The 21,631-nt window shown below is 38.6% G+C and overlaps 1 protein-coding gene across 4 annotated transcripts in view; it reads left to right on the top strand.

The window, feature by feature from the left end:
• The window catches only part of ADGRG2 (adhesion G protein-coupled receptor G2), an 85,686-nt gene that overhangs the window by 6,108 nt on the left and 57,947 nt on the right, over window positions 1-21,631 (top strand). For all 4 annotated transcript variants that reach the window (XM_072137952.1, XM_072137950.1, XM_072137951.1 and 1 more), the window contains exon 2: window positions 16,818-16,936. In XM_072137952.1, the coding sequence (XP_071994053.1) occupies window positions 16,819-16,936 (118 nt within the window). In that variant the 5' untranslated portion in view covers window position 16,818. The remainder of the gene's footprint in view (window positions 1-16,817; window positions 16,937-21,631) is intronic.

Below are 21,631 nucleotides of genomic sequence, written 5' to 3'. Positions count from 1 at the left end.
CCAGGACTGACTGAGACCCTGTGCTCCCACCCACAAGGGGTTTTATAACCCCTCCCAGAGCATATCGTTGGATAATACAATTAATACAGCCTCCCAGGCACAGAATTTACCAAATTCCTCATGCTAGAGACCTCCTAGTGAGGTGGTCTGGCTAACCAGACAGCTCCTGACACAGAGAGGGATCGCAACACCTATTAACCCTTTGTTTCGGCAGGGGTGTTGCACATGCATGTCCCTGCCTAGCTGGTAGCTAGACAGTGAGGCGCCAGCGGTACGCAAACTCCATAGTGACTTGCGTACCTCCTCACCTGTGGGAGGGAGAGGGATTACCTGAAGTGTGTGAGAAGAGAGGATGGATCCAGGATAAGATGGCCTTTTTAAAATGACCCAACCCCTGGGACTCAGCAGTGGATTCTAGCAGGGAGCCAGGTAAGCTAAACTAACATCTGAAACTTGACCAAAGCACCTTTGGAATATTGATCTAATGGGCTTTAGGAACCTGTCCTAAGTAAAAAAAAACTGGTTCACTTTTAAATGCACAGCTGCAGCAGACCTTAGCTTGACTTTTTTAATGGTTTTAGCTGTCTTATTCATGATACAGATTCTTTAAGGGCTCATGCACAAACACAGTTTGGAGGGACATCCTGAGGGGTGATATCTTTTATGTCATTGTATTTCCATGTATTTCCAGGGACTCGCGGGCATGAACACACAGCTTGTAAAAAATAGAGCAGCTCCTGTTCTTACCCAAAGTGTGAGTGATTCTCATCAGCCATCAACACACGGGATGCAAACAATGGCCAACAAGCCATTGTTTGCATCCCGCACACAACAAGCCACACTTGTTGTGTGCAGGAAGCTTCTAAGCAAGCAAAAAAAGGAACAACAACCAGTAACTGGGTAAACGCCGCTCCTTATTGATGTCTTATTTTGACTGCTGTTGTCAGTCTGTTCCTCTAACTAACAAAGAGTTCCCTTTAATAATAATGTCTCATGACCGAGAAAAAAAGGTGCTAAATGTAAAATTGTGCAGTAAGATATTATGTTCTTGTTTATTTTTTTATAATACTAGAATTTGTGATGTATAAAGTGGATTTAGGCACATACATTAAACATGTGACTCACCTCAATGGTATTTCCATGTTCTCCATCAAAAATAATTCTTCATAGCCATGAGTCACACAAGGTTTCTGTGGCCACCACCCAACATGCTATTCTCATATGTCTACTACCTGATGCATGGCTTTATAATTGTTTCATTTGGTGTCGCAGAACACTTTTTAAAGGAAACCAGAAACCAGCTTTTTATGTTGGAGAGTGAATTGTGGTGTTTCCATGGAAATCCAAACATAATAGGCCTCGGGCTGCTAAGTGATGGTACACTTCAACTTCTGCTAGGAAATCTCTTCTAGACTTGTAATATCTTTTCTTTCATGTCTCATAATTGTTACCAACTGTTTCAGATTTCCCTATTGCTCTAGTTATGAAATCATCTGTACCTGATCTTATAATATGAACTGGGCAGTTTCAGATATTTTACTTATGTGAAAGAGAATATAAGTAAGGCTCTCTTCATACTGTGGTTTAGGCCTATCTCATTTATACATAGCTCCCAACCGTCCCGATTTTGACGGGACTTTCCCGTTTTTCGTACCTCTGCCCCGCGTCACGGGCAGCTATGATATTGTCACGGATTCTCCCCCCAGGTCCCGCTGTGTCCCGGCGCTGTGTCCGCATAGTAAATACTTTGAAAGTCTGAACTCACAGTACAGAATGGCTTCTACAGACATCGGGAGGGAATCCTTTTCAGAGAAGTGTCGGGCTTAGCGCAGAGCAGGGACCACGTCATAAGCTTCAGATCTGTCCATATATGGTCACTGCATCTCCTAGGGTTCCCCAGAGCAGACATCGGGAGGGAATCCTTTTCAGAGAAGTGTCGGGCTTAGCGCAGAGCAGGGACCACGTCATCAGCTTCAGATCTGTCCATATATGGTCACTGCATCTCCTAGGGTTCCCCAGAGCAGACATCGGGCAGGGAATCCTTTTCAGAGAAGTGTCGGCTTAGTGGAGAGAGCAGGGACCACGTCATCAGCTCAGATCTCTATCTGTCCATATATGGTCTCCAGGTCTTCCCCAGACACAAGCTCTTTATATAATTAAATTAAATAAAGTTTTGGCCAGGCTGAGATTCGAACCTGGGACCCTCTGCACCATAGACAGGAGCCTAACTAACTGAGCTATAAGCCCAGTGATACAGAGCTGAGGATTTCTGGTAAGTAAGACATGTTATCTGCCATTTACACTGTGACACAGACTAATGCACTGATATATTGAGAGGGATCTTCTCAGAGATTATTATTGTAATTATTGAGACTATTATTATTATTATTATTATAAATTTTATTATTATGGAGATGATTATTAATAATGGTAAAAGTAATAATAATCATCTCAATAATAATAATAATAATAATAATAATAGTCTCAATAATTACAATAATCTGAGAAGATCCCTCCCTATATACCAAGGCAGTATATAGTTCTTAGTTACCAAAATTCTCCACTTGTTAATCACAGAGGTTATAGCTCAGTGGGTTGAGGCGCTGTGTTATTATTGTACATGGACACTGCAGGTTCTGGGTTCAAATCCCAATGAGGATAATATATTTTTTTTTTTTTAAATTATGATTTTTATTATTTTTAATATGGCTAAAATTTGGGGCGTGGCCAGGGAGTGATTGGGGGTGTGGCTTAGGGGGTTCGCCGCGGCACGCTACGCGTGCCGCCATTTTGTCCCTCTTTCCTTTTCCCAAATGTTGGGAGGTATGTTTATATACTGTACCCATAGGACTCATGTAACAGTTTTACTTGTGAAAACTCTTTTTATGGGGAACTAAAACCAAGAGTTTGCATTTGCATGACAATATAATTGTGTGTTATAACTTACCTTGCACCCTGACAAAATCCTGGGGTAGTCATTGGAGTTGGGCCTTGGTTTGGATGCATTTAAAAAAAACAACATGTGACTTGTCTGTGTTACTCACTCCTCAGATCTTAGTCCCCACTTTTGTGTTCCCCTCTCTCCCACTGATGTCAGCTCACCAGGCTGTGAAGGAGCAGGAGGGAGGAGCGGTATGGAGAACAAAGTTGGGGGCTAAGATTTGAGGTGTGAGAGGCATTTTTGCATTGCAGGTGTCATGGGCTTTTACAATCTGTCTGTAGTGAAAATGAGGTCCCTGGTGTCAGGTTCCCTTTAAAGAGCTGATCTGGGGAATCTCCCAGAGGAGATTTGTGAGGGAAAAACTCTGTGTGTGGGGGGGGAGGGGGAGGTTTAACCCCTTAACGCTCTGCGCCGTAGCTCTACGGCGCAGAGGTATAAGGGATGTATGAAGAGGGCTCACAGGCTGAGTCCTCTTCATACAGAGGTGGGGGTTTTTGCATTTTGCACAAAACCCCCACCGCTAATAACCGCGGTCGGTGCTTGCACCGATCGCGGCTATTAACCCTCTAAACGCCGCCCGCAAAGTCGCGGGCGGCGTTTAAAAGACGGCGGCGCGCGGGCGCCGCCATCTTTTTTTCGATCGCCACGCCCCCGAACGTCATCGGGGGGCGGCGATCGGTTACCATGGTAGCCTCGGGTCTTCTCTTGACACGAGGCTACATGGTTTATGCAGGTTCGTTACAATGAGCCAGTGGCTCATTGTAATGTAAGACCTGCAAAAACGCCATATATTGCAATACTGTAGTATTGCAGTATATGGTAGGAACGATCTGATCATCTAGGGTTAATGTACCCTAGATGGTCTAAAAAATAGTGAAAAAAAAAAGAAAAAAAAAAGAAAAAAAAACGTTTAAAAAATAAAAAAAATTAATAAAATATTAAAAGTTCAAATCACCCCCCTTTCCCTAGAACGGATATAAAACATAACAAACAGTAAAAATCACAGACATATTAGGTATCGCCGCGTCCCAAAATGCCCGATCTATCAAAATATAAAAACGGTTACGGCCGGCGGTGACCTCCGAGGCGGGAAATGGCGCCCAAATGTCCGAAATGCGACTTTTACACCTTTTTACATAACATAAAAAATGAAATAAAAAATGATCAAAATGTCGCACAGACCTCAAAATGGTAGCAATGAAAACGTCGCCTCATTTCGCAAAAAATGACCCCACACATTTCCGTGCGCCAAAGTATGAAAAAGTTATTAGCATCAGAAGATGGCAAAAAATTTTTTTTCTTTTTTGTACACATTCGTTTAATTTTTGAAAATGTATTAAAACACAATAAAACCTATATAAATTTGGTATCACCGCGATCGCACCGAACCAAAGAATAAAGTAGGCATGTTATTTGGAGCGAAGAGTGAAAGTCGTAAAAACTGAGCCCACAAGAACGTGACGCACGTGCGGTTTTTTTCAATTTTTCCACATTTGGAATTTTTTTTCAGCTTCGCAGTACACGGCATGTTAAAATAAATAACATTACGGGAAAGTAAAATTTGTTACGCACAAAATAAGCCCTCACACAGGTCTGTACACGTAAAAATGAAAAAGTTATGGATTTTTGAAGTTGGAGAGCGAGAAATTAGCCGAAAAACCCTCCGTCCTTAAGGGGTTAAATCGGTTGATGTTTTCACACGTTTGCACAATATATGGCTGGATCTAACTGGTTACAAGAAATTAATGGAAGTAAACCTCACAATGCTCCAATGATGTAAAAGTGTGCAATGAGTGAAATTCAAGGTTTCTCTGATGTTTGCTGATTTGTTTGCGGCATATAAATGTGATCTGGGCACATAACAGGAGCAAAGGTATCTGACTTTATTTTATCACACTGTTTATACACCTACAAAAGTTGCCGCCTTGTTGCTGATTTTAGCTGAAAGTCATCATTCAGGGTACAAGTACATGGTGCAGCCATGACAAGGCTGGGATGGATTTGTGATGCTGCCAGCTGAATCAACTAAGGAATTGTGATAATTCTTCAAAACAAAATTATTATTTAGTGATGGATTCATGTTAACAGTACATTAAACTGCCACTAAATAAAAATTTTGTTATAAATTCAGTGTGGGTCCCAGTACAGGCAGTCCCCGGGTTACGTATGAGATAGGTTCTGTAGGTTTGTTCTTAATTTGAATTTGTATGTAAGTTGGAACTATATATTTAATCATTGAAACCCCAGCCAAAATTTTTTGGGTCTCTGTAACAATTGGATTTTAAAAATGTTGGATTGTCATAAGAATCCTGAGGTCCGTTTGTAACTGTCCATTGTCTGTAAGTCGGGTGTTCTTAAGTAGGGGACCTACTTAAGGGGCTTGTAGATAATAGCTATCACATTTTACATATATGGGACTTTTCCTACAGGAAGTAGAGACCTGTTGGCGTTTTTTTAACAGTTGCTGCAGTGACTTTATCTATGTCTCCACCTAAAATTTATAATGTTTAGTAAATTCCTAAAAGTAAACTTTCTTGTTATGAGAAATAAATGTGGAAGGCACAGAGGCTGGGAACAGATTCCTACCTTGATTATTACAATTTAGTGTTCTCCGCTGCACGGTGTATATGTACTCTGCTTAAGAAGTATTTGCGTTACTTATGCAGCCAAGATTCGATCACTTATTCTTGTATACTGATTAGATAAGACATGTTTTTGAAATATTCTATTTTCAGGCAGAATATGTTATATAAACTATGAAGCTTGCCTTGGTTCACTGCCAGTGGCCGGGAGACTCTGGGTTGTGCCATATTGGCAGGTTTTACTTATTGGCTGTCTGTAAATTCTCACATTGGAGTCAAAGTGGAGTTTAAGATGATTCAGTGCACAGTAATTGGTAACAGCGAGTCTTATTTCCATTTGGGAAATGGAAGCAATATTTTAATAATCATTTTTTAACTTTTTACTTTGTATTCATTCTCAATTATTACAATGTACTCATCATATGTCCTGACCTGTTGCACACAATAATAACAGCATCAACAATCACATATAGATTTAAATAGTATGTCCTCAGAATCTTTTATCTTTGTGAGTCCAAGGAATCTTCAGTATTGGAGAAAAGAGGTAGATGAGAGCTTGCAACGTGTTCTCTTTGATTTATAGGGGGGGAACTTATCATACGCCAGCGTAGAAATGCCCCATGCCACCCACTCAGTTGGCTGCCGCGTCCCTCCACACCATGGCATAGGCGCAAAAATTATTCCAATTTATTGCAGTGCCCCATAGTGTCTATGCCTCCTGTCATAAAATCATTTATTTATACATTTCTAGTCCATGTGACATTGGTTTGAGATAGAAAAATGGAAACATTTAAACAAGAAATATACATGAACAAGGTAAAGTAAACACACTTGAAAGATTAGTAATTTGGGCACAGCACTTGTGCAGCAAAATTCAAATCTACACCAGGTCCAGTATGCTATAGATTGCAGCCATAACCAGTAAATTTGGCTGGACAAATTCTTTTAAAAGTGGTTCACATGCCATAAAAGGGAAAAATGTTGTGTTCCAGGAATTGCAACTTTTCACTTTGGTGAATAAGACAAGATACATTTGAGCCAATGGTGGGAATTACGGTAATTTTTTTTAAAATGCCAGTTTTAATCCCCCCCATTTAGTAGACCCAGAGTCAATCTCCAAAGAGTTGAACCTGTTTAGACCAGGCCTTACCTAATGGAGATTTCGGCTATGGTCTTCCGCTTTTTTATGGCATGGACTATAGCAAATAGGACAGGCTGGGGAATTCCAGAGATGGGGATATTTACAAGGAATAATAAATCTTGCCCACTGACTTTCATTTCATTATGGCTGTCCTGGTAGACTTTGGTGGCTATAGTCTATACAACAGGGGTCTGCAAAACTAGAGAACAGGACAGCTACCGTAAAAGTGGGTACTAGGCCTTGTAACTATACATTATACATATAGAGCTATATTTATTATTTCAATATCCATTTAAAGAAACTCCCTTTAGCAAAAACAAGAAATTTTCTTAATCCATGATTTACTGCTCCAGTGAAGTCTTGACTGTTGACTACAGACGCTGGAGAACCAAAAGAAAGTTTGTGGGTAAATATTGACCCAGCAACTGGAGTCCTTGAGGTTGTACTTGAAGTCGTTACTAGTAAAGGCATCTCTAGTGCTTATCTAGTTAATACTTCACTTTTATTAAATACACATAACAAGTTAAAGTGGTTGTCTCACAGATGAAGAATATATCTCTCTCTTTATTGTGAGACTACTTGGATCCCCAAAGCCCATGTGAATGTTTCCCTTTATTAACCACCAGTGCACATACTGTATATGACTGGTACTTCAGTAACTTCAATGGGCCTGATAGATACACACCAAACCAAATGCTCTTTGTCCTATAGATAAGCCCTTTCATTTATATGGAATATGACTAATTAGCCACCAAAATAACCTCATTATAAAATTATGCAACACAATGGGGTCACTCTGTTAAGTGACATTGCTCACTTTCCTTTCTAGCACAAGGATTTCCTGACATTTCTCAGGACATAGTTAATATTTCCCAGGAACAAACCTTTGAATGACCGGTCACTTGAGTTGCACTTGGTTCTTGAGATAAAGTTAGAGAACTTTATTCATGTATGTGATGGTAAGTTCCCTTTTCTTAGTTGTGCAATTGGGTGTTACCATTTTTACTTCACTTCTACAAACTGTGTACACACATGATGCAAATTTACTACTTAAAGGTAGTCTACCACTTCCATCAAGCTTTATAATCTGTTAGCAGCATGTTGTAAAAAAATATTTTGTGATTTCAAAAATTCCTCTATTATTTCTGTCCATCTTGCAGTTTCTTAGAAATTCCCAATTTAATCTGTATGCTAATGAGGAGCCTAGTGCACCAAAATGTACTTTCTAGATGTCCCCATGTTCCACTGGTGCCTCTATCAATGGTATTAGAGCCAGCATTCTTTTTTAAAAAGTATTTTATTAACCTCCTCTACAGTATACAGTCTGTATACCTTGCCTCCTCACTGATACTGCTAACCCAGCCCCCTCATGAATGAGAGACATGTGACTCCCTGAAGATAATTCCTGAAGTCAGCATGAAGTTTATTTCTCTTCTCTAGCCAGTTTCTGAGAAAGTGGTTTATGATGTCGCAGCCCCTTCCAGTGTCTCTCAATGTTCCAGCAAGGGATTGTGTGCAACTTCCCACTGCCTCTGAAGGTAAAAGTAAAGGGAGCTAAATATGTCAGTAGTTGAATATTGGCAGACAATCCCTAAGTACTAGTTCCATAAGGCAGCAGTGAGCAGTGAGACCTGTCAATCAGGAAGAGGGAGGCTGGGTAGTGCAGTGAACACTGCACATACATGACACAATCACTATCATTGGACTCACATCAGGCGAGTTGCATATAAGTTTACAAACTGATTTTTTAACATTGCAGCCATTGAAAGGGAACATTTAGGGATTACAACAATGCTTTTTAATCATAAGTTTTAATGTAGTATTTATTTTGGGTGGCTTAATTTGCATGGCAGGTTCTCTAAAGCCATAGCAGCCAAATTCCAAAATATAGCTTTTGCTCATTGATAATGTCTGACATGTCCATCTTTTCAAGATCCCAGCCACCTCATCTTGATCTGGGAACTGATACATTAAACGACTATGTTATGGGTGCTATTTTTCAACCAGACCTTTTGTAAGCTCTTAGTAAAGAGCAGGGATGCTGGGCTTCCACAGGGTCGTTCCAAAAAAGATGCAGCATTTTTCAAAGATTCTTACTTATGTTACTAAATACATAAACCGTATTTTTCCTTATTTTATTTTATGTAAAACAATAAAAAATAATTCATTTAGTACAATTTTTTTTATAGATTGGGATTTAATTATTTTTCTATAACTTGCGTGGACTGTTAGAATCTATAAGGTCATACCTGCTAAAGGCTGAGTCATTGTGTACACAATTTTTTTATGAAATAATGTGAACCTTATCAGTGCAGTGGGGAATTTTAGTTTTCATAATACTAGCCTATATGAGGCACAGAAGTTTCAGATAATCAGCTTCACTGATTTCATGTTAAATAATGTAATCGAATTTCCTGTACTTTTCATTCCATTGTTTGACATTCAGATTTTTGCTCATGCAAAATCAATGTTGGCTAAATCGTTGCTGTTTCACTTTGATTTTTAACTCCTTCCTTCAAATAGAACTGTCTTTTAGACTCTCTATGTGGCATTCAGGATATGAAGCTTGTGAACCTAACTTTTAAACCCATTTGGTACTGTTCACATTGTGTTTGTTGCAGGTTGTCCAACTTAAAGATGACCAGTCACCACCAAAAAGACCCCACCAAATATGCCAACTATAATCCTCTCCCCAGCCCCTTTCTATATATGCCAATTTTTTTAAAATTTATGTTGGGAAAGTTGGTTGTAACAGATTTGACCTCTTACCAAATAAGAGGTCGGATCCTCGTATCCCCTGCACTGGAAGTCGACTTTACTCAGGAGAGGGCCGGCCAACTCTCCCCCACCACACCCCTGTCAGCGGTGACCTGTAAGAGTAGCCAGAAGCATAGCTTAGAGTAGCGATGCGGCCGCGCTTATTGACAGTGTTATATATATTCGGCTGGCGCTATCAATAAGCACGGGGCGGCTGTAGTCGCTGTCAGTTCGGCCCGGCTGGCGCCGTCAGATCTTATTTAGTAAGAGATCGGACCTGTTACAACCAACTTTCCCAACATAAATTTTTAAAAAAATTGGCATATATAGAAAGGGGCTGGGGAGAGGATTATGGTAGGGTCTTTTTAAGGGTGACAGGTCTTCTTTAAAATCTGAAGAATAGAAATGGGCTTCTCATTAATTTCAATGAGACAGCTACAATGTGGGACTGTGAACTATTTTGCTATGACAGGTGGCTGCTTGTCGCTATATCTCATTGCGTAGGGTAGTGATGGCTTACCCTTTGAGCTTGGTATGTCAAAACATGTTGAAAACCGGGCATAGCTCAGGTAGTGTGTCACTTTTAGTAAGATCTCTAATTTTGTGGTATTTGTAGCTGTAATAACAAAAAGTTATTTTACTAAAGTACTGCTGAGCAGTAAATGTGGTAGATTCACTGGAAGCAGGGTGAGGTTTTCGTAGCTGCTTTAAGATAATGGCCAAGATATAAGAAGCAGACATGTCTGAAATGACTCTCCTATCCCACCTGTAGTCACTAGAATGGACCTTGGTCCAGCCGTCTTCCGCTAAAAGGGCCACTGTGGGTAACAGTTGTAGTGTACCGAGCTCTATGTGTGCAAGTTTGCCTAACTAACTGCATTTGCTAACGGAGTTAAGATTGCCACCATTTACAATGGTTTCGGATGCTGACACTGTCAGGTAGTGAAACCAGAGCAGCAAGCAGACATCATCCGCATCCAGAGATAAAGCAACTCTCCTGTTTAGAATGTGTCACTAACAGGAGCTATCTTATTTCTGTTAGTAGAGGGCACTGTGTCTCGCTCTCAGCAGGAGATGTGGTCATCTTGTGTGCCACCAGCAGATCACCTCCGATACTCGTTTCATAGCTTAGCCATCACTGGCATAGGGCTAACCTCTTACAGAGCCAACATGAAGCTGGTTTACAATAGGTGATGTTCTGTTCAACCTTGGCAATAAAGCTTTGTGGAAAAAAAATTAATACCAGAAAATTCGGTGACCATTTCATTCACAGTGCTGCCTTCTTTCCTGTCAGATGTCTCCTTCCCGTGTAAAGTTAAACACATTTTCTTGTTCCCTTGTTTCCCGTGTTCTTGTACTTTAGCCTCATTTGGCTGTATTGTACTCGGGAACGTAAGGTCATTTGGTCAAGAACTAATTGTTGGCGTGCTTGTATAAAACAGCATGTATGTCTAGAGCGTGCCAGTGGTTCCTTACTCATGTGTATAGTGATAAAACTCCACTATGAGTTTCATGCTGCCCATCCTGTACCTCATGTTATTGTGTATAAAAATATCCTGTTTGTTTCATGACTAAGCTTCACAATAATAATAAGACTTGTTGGCCTGGTTATCATGTACAAGAAGTGTCCTTGCTGCAATACCTATACCCATGAGAGTATTTTGAACATTATAGTGATCCAAACACAATGAGAATTCTAATGACTCATATTTTCGATGCCTGAGTAGTTATTGCCAAATTAACTAAAGGAATCACCAAATCAATGCTATTTCCTTCTATTAATGACAGCAGCCTTCTAACTTCTAACGTAATTGTACTAAACCATATAGTAAAGACACAAAAGCTTGGTGGAACTAAAATCGTAACTAATCTTTTAACAAAATTTCATTAATAGTGTAGATGATAGTGGTAAACTTTGTTATATACTTTTATATAAGTTATACACTATTATAAGTTCCTTTAAGTTCTTTTAAAGAATAATTTCAGATGACTTTTCATATTGTGTGGGGAGAGTGATGTGAGCATTTGTAAACGACTGCAAAGTGCCCCTTAGTTACAATGTTACATCTATATTGCTATGGCACATCTGTCTACCAGATTGAAGACAAATCTCTCCTTATTTCCAAATATTTTCAAGCTGAAAGTGAAGGTGTTAATCCTCCCTTCTCAGAGCTGTTTAATCAAATACAAGGAGATTAGAGCTCGTGCAACCTCCATACACATCTCTATCTATTCTTAATTTGTTAATTAAGAATATAAGAAAAATGTTCACACAATATTTCTGTACCTTACTCTGAAGAAATAAAGGAACTTGATAATGTGATGTCTAATGACTTAGTTCTTTACAGGCAGCCAATGTCTTATAGTCTATTCGCTAATCACCAAGAGAAATATTCCCTGGAAAAAAAAGATTCATCTTTAGCCTCCTGTCCTTATCTCTATGTTGAGTATTGGCCTTCAGATCCACTGCTCAATGCAGGAGAAAGAAGAGCAGAAAAAAGTCACACAGCTGTTTTACTTAATCAAGTATGTTACAAAATTATGACCGTCACTTTTAATTTCTACAGTAAAAAAAAGTACTGTAATTAACTTCAAAAGATTATTTATGTTTAAATAGGAAATCTGTCAAACACATGAAATCCTTCTTTGCTCTTTGTAACTTTACATCTTCATTTTGGGAGTCAACATTCGTGTCCCATGATAATATCAGAAGATGTTAGGTTTTGTAGGACGTTATAAGACCACTCCAGAGCTTTGACAGAATTCCACTGGCATGATTGTTGTAGCAGTATTTTGTAACCACATTGGTTACATTAAGCATTGATTAAGTGTGAATTCCCATGTATTGCCGATTTTTAAGTGTAGGTTAGTTTGTTTTGTTTATCTGAACCACTTTGCTGCGAACATAACCACAAATTAGTCACAAGCTGATTAGTCTACAGCAATTGATCTGTTGAAATTATATCTCCTGGGAAACTGGCATAACAAAGGCTATTTTATTCTCCTTTGTCCTTTCATTCAGTAATTACATATTCATGCTTTTTCCATCTCTGTATACAGTTAAAAATAAAAGATTTAGTGAAACCAGTGACCACACGGAAATGTCTATTGGATAGGTTAATAACTTGGTTACTTTAGCCCTTCATTATGCTTTATAACTGTAATTGAGATGTTCTTAGAAGAGGGATATTAAAAACCTTTCATTCGCTCTCTTTTTTAAGCAGACAAACGTCTACTAGAGGAGAGCAGTGTCTTATTCTGTGCTAGCGGTGTGTGTCCTGTGTGACCCTGAACAGTCCAGATTCTCTCTTTCAAGAACAAAACACCTATTATAGACACTCATTGTTCTGCATTACAGTAGCTAGTGATGACACCAATCGTGGGAGTCTTCCAAAATCTCTATTCTAGTCTCTCCAACTAAGCCTGTCTCTTTTATTAATCATCTTCTTCAGGGCTCACTTCTGTTGATCTTATTACGCAGTGCTGAATACACCCAATAGACAAAAAACATAAGGTATAATGGGTATTAAAAAAGATTAAGGATGTGCACAAAACCATTGTGCGCTCATATAGGCTTACGCAGATCAATATTAAATACGTGGATAAGAGCTTCTTTGTCCTGTGGTTCATTCAGCTGTAATGCATATGTAATATTACAATATTTGCAACTTGCATGATTCAGTATCACATGTGCACATATATAAAAGTGTATAAGGTATCTTAAAGGGCTTGTCCCAAAGTTTATAATGTAAAGGTATATCCTAACCACAGAATACAGGATAACATGATGACTGGTGAGGGCATCCTATTCTCAATAATGGGTGGAGCAGCCGGCCAGGCTTCCACTCCATTCACTGACTATGTGAGGCCTGGAGATAGCCATGTACAACTCTTGGCTATCTCCAGCACTCTCATAGAGTTTAGCAGTATGGTATATGCTAGAGCTACCACGACACCCATTATTAAAAATAGCTGAATATGTACCCAATTCACTAGACACAGGCAGAAAGGATGCATTTCGACCTCTTTTTGGGTTGTATGGCCTATCCTTTACTTTCTACAGTGCATTATATATAGGAAAGATCTCACTGTATTTTAAGTTGTACATAAGATGGCAGGTTTAAGTGCAATGTATACAGAGTATTTCATGAAGTTCAGCCCTTTTTTTCATAAAGTCAGGGCTGAGAGGCGAGTTAACTGAGTCTAGTCTGCCTAGGGGTCCACCCCACCCTGCTTGTATTTCTAATGCGCTGAAAAATGGAACAAAATATCAACACGGGTCCTAGGCATATCCTGGATACACCACTGCATAGATAGAAAATAGTCAATGGACGGAAATCACAGAGCGGTTTTCTACAACATACCGCAAGCAGATTAAAGGTGGAAGACTCCTCTTAAAAGTAATCGGTCATCAAACTGTTAGTTACATAAACTTTTAACCTTATAAGGTTATTCTCCAGCCATCAGTATGTTACTTAAGTTACAAAACACAAGTGAGCAAAATCAAAGTTAATAAAAAGTGAGGACTTTTTTTTACTTCCCTTAACCCCTTAAGGACGCAGCCATTTTGTAGCTTAAGGCTCAGTCCCATTTTTGTATTCTGACTTGCGTTGCTTTATATGGTTATAACTTTTGAACACTGTTATTTATGAAAGCGGTTATGAGATAGTTTTTTCCTCACATATTGTACTTGATTTTAGTGGTAAATTTTGGCTGATAAGTTTTGCATTTATTTACAAAAAAAGAAAAAATGAAATTTTTGAAAAATTTTCGAAATTTGAAATAATTGCGTTTTCAGGAAGATAGACTTACCATCTAAGTTGCTGAATAACATTTCCCATATGTCTACTTTACATTTTCATAATTTTTGAAATGTCTGGATAATTTATTTTGATATCATGCGGCCTACAGATTGAATATTGATTTTACATATTTTCAGAATTGACTATTTTGGGGCTATATACTGTTTTGAATGAAATTTTACATATTTAGCATCAAAACCCCCCTTATGTATCAACCCATTTTCAAATCTGCTCCCTCAAACTATCAGAAACAGCTTTTAGGAAGATTGTTAACCCCTTGAGATCTTCATAGTAATTACATCAAAATGAAGGTGAAATTTAGAATGGTCATATTTTGTTGGTTTTATGTTCTTTTAGCCCTAAAATTTACACATTTCCAAAAGATAAAAAGATAAAAAACCCACAATCCCCCACATGTGGCGGTTACTTGTTTTATGGGCGCACAGCGAGGCGCAGAAGGGAAGGGGAAGGAGCGCCCTGCAGCTGCCAGGATTTTAGTTTCCTAGTTGGCCCATTTTGAAGGCTATAAAATTTTAGCTTTTCCGTTATTGGGGCCATGTGATGGCAATTTTTTTGCAGGATGTGATGCTTTTTCCAGTGTTACCATCTTGGGGTTGGTATCTCCTATTGTTGAAAAGGTTTTTTTTTTAAGGGCAGGAGTAGAAAAGCATCAATTCTGCACTGTATTTTTTATTTTTTTTGGTGTTCACTGTATAGCCTAATAATAGTGTTATCTTTATTCTATGGGTCAAAATTTTTGCTTATGTTTTACTAAATTTGCCATTTGGGGAAAATGTGGGGATGTGGGGAAAAATCTATCATTTTTGCGTTGCCGTCTTCCAAGTGGCATAACATTTTTTTGGCTATGGAGCTGGTTGATGGCTTGTTTTTGTGGGAAATGTTGTACTTTGCAACAGTATCATCCTGGAGTACATATGTTTTTTTGATCACTTTTTATTGCATTTTTTGTGGGATATAATAGGTAAAAATTAATAATAATTTGGCAGGTTATTAGCAGTTTGTTTAACCGCGTTCATCGTGTGGGTTCATTAATTATTTTCTTTTATTCTACTGGTTGTTACGGACGCGGTGATACTATATATGTGGCTTTTTTTTTATTTACTTTTTTACTATTTCCACCATGGGACATCTGATTGCTTGTCCATGATAATACTCTGCAAAACTGATGTATTGTAGGGTATAAGCAGTGTCAACCAATGCACATGCATAGGTTGACACTGTGCCTTTAAGATGATGTCAGATATGCCATCTTACCTAATCGAACCTCAGGGCTGCCAGGGAAACGATTGGCGCCCCCAAAGATGTCAGAAACACTGCGCCTTTAAGATGATGTCAGAGATACCTCATCTTAACTGATTGGACCTCAGGGCTGCCAGGGAAACGATCGGCTCCCCCAAAGATAGCACTGGGGAAGCGGTCATGGGGGAAAGACCCCCCCCAAAGGAAGGTTAAATACCCGCGATCTGAGCCCACTCCGAGCGCGGGTGTTACACTGGGGTATCTGGGCCGACATCAGCTCTGTGTCCGATATATCGGATGCTGAGCGTTAACAGGTTAAACATTAAGAAAATTGCAAAAGGTATAAAAGATAAACACAATTTTCAGTCGGGGGACAAATCAAACGAAACTGGCAAAAAATGTACTACTGTAAATCTTTTATTTATAGTACCATTCTATTGTGCTGTACTTTAAAAAGTGAAAAAAAAAATTGTCATCCCATCATGGTCTTCTTATTTGATCTTAAACTAAGCAAAAATTGTTATACCTATTCACTTTACTGTTGTGTATATGTGCTGTGAGAGGGGAGAGGGAGCAGCAGAGATGAGTCAGGACACACATCACAGCTAGAGCTTGTACAATCAGTATTTATAGAGAAAAAACACATTACCAGATACTATGCAGTGTAAAAGAAAGAACTAAAAATATACAGATACGGTTATGTTCACTTCTCCATTGCAATTTCATCCATACATATAGATATTTTATAATGAGTATAAACAGATCCTGAAACCTATCAATTGTCATAAAGTCCAATCAGTTTCCATTATGGTGCCTGGCATTTTTACAAAAAGTCAGTAACAATGCTTGTAATACAGATGTAAGACTAACCTAAGGGCTTCTTCCTATGAGTATGTCAGAGGTATGCTATGATCAGTTAAAACGATTGGACACATTAATCTGTTTTCACTGTCCTGAAGTTAATTAATTCACAAAAAAATACAGAAGCTACAAAGGATGATTTCTGGCTGTGAAAAAACCATACCAGAGATTGTAAAGTTTGTGTCAATAAAGCATAAGGAACTTAATTTTGGTTGCTTTACATACAGTTTATATACATGGGATCATAGTATTTTTTATAACTGTGTTAATATAATCATCACCAAAATGTGTATTTTTAACCCATGTGTCAGTGTGCTATATTGTCAATATTTCCATGTGATGAAGTCATGACTATGTCTTGAATGTTATCTTTTCTTTTCAGCCAGATGTTCTGTAAACTGTCTGTGGAATATTCCTTTTTACGATTGACAGTATTAAAAGGTAATGTGTAATCTATGTTTTGTGTTTTTAAGGATGTTTCTCCATGGTTTCCTGAGCGCAGTAATTGGCAAAACAAAGCATCGTCCTGTGAAGTTAAAGAATATTCAGCCAATATGTATATTGATGTGCATTTTGACTCTCCCTAAAATAGGTAAGAAATGCAAGATCTACAGTCAAGACTTTAATTTCTTTATGTTCTAAAAGCAACTGCCCATTATTAAAAAAAATGCTTGCATGGGCTGTTCTGATTCACTGGCCAGTTGAGTGAATGGGGCTAAGTTGTAATACCTAGCAATCCACTAAACCATGTAATTTGCTATGCTTTGGACCACAGCTCACTGAACAGTACTCAAAAACCCCTTTAAAGGGAATCTACCATTTGATTTCATGAGTTATGAACCAAACATACCTTGAGAATGCTGTAGCTACACTGATGCAGAATAATACCTTGTTTAACCCCTGAGCTGAGTGGTTTTGCTGAAAAACAATGATAAAATTACAACAATTAAGCTCTATCGCTTCTGTGCAGGGGCTCGGTGCTTCTCCTCTCACATTTAATATGCACTGCTTCAGAGATTGATGTAATCACTGTGTTGTGACTAAGAGGTAAAATGCTGCACCATCCCACAGATGCTGTGTATGAGGCATCCAGCACATGTTGATAAGTCCTGTCTGGATAGTTCAGGAAGCTCTGTGTAATGAGCTTTCCCAAGGTCCTGAATGTTATAATTGCTTTTTCAGAGAAACCATTCAACTCTGGGATTAAACAAGATATGTGCCTGTATCAGTGTAGCATACCTCCTAACATTTGGGAAAAGGAAAGAGGGACAAAATGGCGGCACGCGTAGCGTGCCGCGGCGAACCCCCTAAGCCACACCCCCAATCACTCCCTGGCCACGCCCCAAATTTTAGCCATATTAAAAATAATAAAAATCATAATTTAAAAAAAAAAAAAAATATTATCCTCATTGGGATTTGAACCCAGAACCTGCAGTGTCCATGTACAATAATAACACAGCGCCTCAACCCACTGAGCTATAACCTCTGTGATTAACAAGTGGAGAATTTTGGTAACTAAGAACTATATACTGCCTTGGTATATAGGGAGGGATCTTCTCAGATTATTGTAATTATTGAGACTATTATTATTATTATTATTATTATTATTATTATTATTATTATTATTGAGATGATTATTATTATTATTATTATTATTGAGATGATTATTATTATTTTTACCATTATTAATAATCATCTCCATAATAATAAAATTTATAATAATAATAATAATAATAGTCTCAATAATTACAATAATAATCTCTGAGAAGATCCCTCTCTATATACCAGTGCATTAGTCTGTGTCACAGTGTAAATGGCAGATAACATGTCTTACTTACCAGAAATCCTCAGCTCTCTATCACTGAGCTTATAGCTCAGTTAGTTAAGCTCCTGTCTATGGTGCACAGGGTCCCAGGTTCGAATCTCAGCCTGGCCAAAACTTTATTTAATTTAATTATATAAATAGCTTGTGTCTGGGGAAGACCTGGAGACCATATATGGACAGATAGAGATCTGAGCTGATGACGTGGTCCCTGCTCTCTCCACTAAGCCTACACTTCTCTGAAAAGGATTCCCTGCCCGATGTCTGCTCTGGGGAACCCTAGGAGATGCAGTGACCATATATGGACAGATCTGAAGCTGATGACATGGTCCCTGCTCTGCGCTAAGCCCGACACTTCTCTGAAAAGGATTCCCTCCCGATGTCTGTAGAAGCCATTCTGTACTGTGAGTTCAGACTTTCAAAGTATTTACTATGCGGACACAGCAGCGGGACACAGCGGGACCTGGGGGGAGAATCCGTGACAATATCATAGCTGCCCGTGACGCGGGGCAGAGGTACGAAAAACGGGAAAGTCCCGTCAAAATCGGGACGGTTGGGAGCTATGGTGTAGATACAGCATCCTCATGTTTGGTTCATAATGCATGAAATCAAATGGTAGTTTCCCTTTAAGGCACCCTGAAACAATTCTCATAATAAATATATCATTAGCTCACAAATAATTAACATCTGTTAATGTAACATTATTTGGATGTACATGGATTCATGGAACTCTGTCTCTAGAAGGCATCAGTATCAGTTTTCTGTCTACACCCATATCAAGAATTCACAGTGTGGACTCTGAAGGGGAGTCTTAAGGAGTCTAGGTGCGGCACAGCACTTAATATCTTCTTGAACTTTGTCCAGTCTTTCAATCAATCTTTTACATGACATTTTTCAGTGAGGGCCAAGTCTGCATAGTATTTTTATGGCAATGTTTGCATCAGAACTTGATTAGAAATGTTGATGACATGAACTAGGCTTTTAGCTCTGTAACGTAAGTTTAAAATCTAGACATCGGCTTCAGTAAATCGTCTTGTGACTTAACCTGTCACCTACCTTTAAATAAACGCCCACTTTGTGCCAGAAAGAAGGTGTGTGCAGCTATTCTGAGTGTAAAATAGGAGCAGAGGTAAGCATGACACTAGTAGTACAGTATGTCGCATCTACTGACAATAGAAAGGATATTTCAAAATATGTGACTAACAAAGGAATGTGACTGCTTTTAGTGTAAAGCCCGAGTGGGAGGGGGAAATACTGTACATTAAACATACTATGACGATACTTAACTTTTCTGATAAGTAGTGACTGAACCTGTCTCTAGCATGAATGCATGAACTCGAAGTAATAATGTTACAGGAGATGTTTCCTACAAGTTAATGTATACAAGTTACCTTAACCCCCTTAAGGATGCAGTAATTTTGTAGCTTAAGGCTCAGCCCCATTTTTTGTATTCTGACTTGCGTCGCTTTATATGGTTATAACTTTTGAACACTGTTACTTATCAAAGCAATTCTGAGATTATTTTTTCCTCACATGCGTTTTCAGGCAGATAGATTTACCACCCAAATAAGTTGCCGAATAACATTTCTAGTATGTTATTCATGAAACAGAAAATTCACAGCCTTTTTATCACACAGCAGGTTATATATAATACTTGAATATAGTGACAACAGGCATCTACTGTAGTTGTCTTTTTTTCCTGAAGATTGACATCCTTAGATATTAAGTTTCCACTTTTTAAAGGGCAGAGGTGAGAATGAGCTAAGTGTGTGTCTATGCAATAATTTGAGAGGGATAAAAAAAAGGCGAGTGCTTCCCCCAGTGTTTTTCTGTGAGGTATCCTTGTAACATGGGGTACACATTAAAAAAGCATTTATATGAAATTATTTTTCCTTAGCTAAGTATCAGAGGTATATTGTTACAAGTTCTGTATGAAATGTTCTACGTAGAACAGAAAGTGAGCATATTTTACTTTTGGAAATTTAGTTTTGCCGTTTTTTTCTGAATATATTTATATAGAACTGAATATTTCTTGTTTTATACGAATTAGTCATCACTTGGATAAAATCCAAGCATCACATTTTTAAGGAAATTATAGCACTCAGTTACTGTGCCGCTTTTGGATTCAGCTATGACAAATTCAAATAAATGTGCTGGTCTGTATACAGGGATGAATGAATGATTCTTTAAATTCAGTTTACTGAATTCAGTTTAGTAAATTACATCACATCAAATAACATTATGTAGCTGCTCTGGGACAAGTCCAGTGTTAAGGTTTAGGTCCCAATATGGGATGTCTTCCTAGTTTTTTGTATTATGAGTGATAAAGGTGCCAAGAATGGTTAATTAGAAACAGAAGTGGCAAAAAGAGTGTTTAGAATATCATAAACCCATATGTCTTATTAGGACATATAGACATCATAAGGGGAAGGATCCTCTGATATTACCTGTAATACTAGACATTTAACTGAGTGGCAGCCTTGTATGTGGAAATGCTTGGATGGTTTCCAATAATAATGAGATAACTGTTACAAAGGTTGTCGATTAGGGACATCCCTAAAACAAAAAATAGTTATTTTGACCACTTCCTGTTGTTGTATCATTGTATCTATTGTATACATATGGTCTAGTAAGCAGTGAAATACAACAGTTTCTAGCCTCACAGACTCCCAGCTGCACGTCTACTGATCCGTGCCCGCCGATGACCTCATGAAGAGCGCTAACCATTGGCCAAGGTAGCAGCGCCTATGTGCAATGCTGATTAGGTGACCCAGTCAGGTCTGACTGCAAGAACTTACAGGTTAACTGCCACAATCATGGTCATTGGCAGGTGATATTTCTCTCCTCCCTTTACACCTGGTCAGTATCATTTTACAGTGGTGAAAGGGAAAAAGCTCATTGCATCTGTCAACTCTTCTTTATTATGATAAAGAATGGGGAAATGGGTTCAAGTCTGCAAAGAGTTTGTATGTTCTCTTAGTGTTTGCGTGGGTTTCCTCCCACAGTACAAAACATACCGGTAGGTTGATTAGATTGTGAGCCCCATTGGGGACAGGGACTGATTTGGCAAGCTCTGTGCAGTGCTATATAATCTGTGTGCGCTATTTAAATAAAGGAATTTTTATTGCTTGGTGCCTCATATTAGTTATGCACTGCTCAAGAGAATTATGTAATCACTTTGTTGTGCCTGACAGGCAGAAGTAATCAATCACTACACCATCCCCCAGCTGTGGATGAGTGATCGAGCTCAGGTTGATTAGTCCTGTCTGGACAGTTCAAAAAATTTGTAATGAGTTTATCAACAACAGGCTGAAGCAATCCAGCTTTTCCAAAATCCTGAATGTTATAATTGTTATTTCAGCAAAACCACTCAGCTCAGGGATTATGTTTCTGCATCAGTGTATCTAGAGTGTTCTCAAGGTATGTTTGGTTCATAATGCATGAAATCAAATGGTAGTGCAAATC

This window comes from Engystomops pustulosus, chromosome 2 (assembly GCF_040894005.1).
Source record: "Engystomops pustulosus chromosome 2, aEngPut4.maternal, whole genome shotgun sequence".
In the NCBI taxonomy this organism is placed as follows: Eukaryota; Metazoa; Chordata; class Amphibia; order Anura; family Leptodactylidae; genus Engystomops; species Engystomops pustulosus.
The sequence above is the reverse complement of the archived record's forward strand: the minus strand, read 5'-3'. Positions and strand labels throughout refer to the sequence as shown.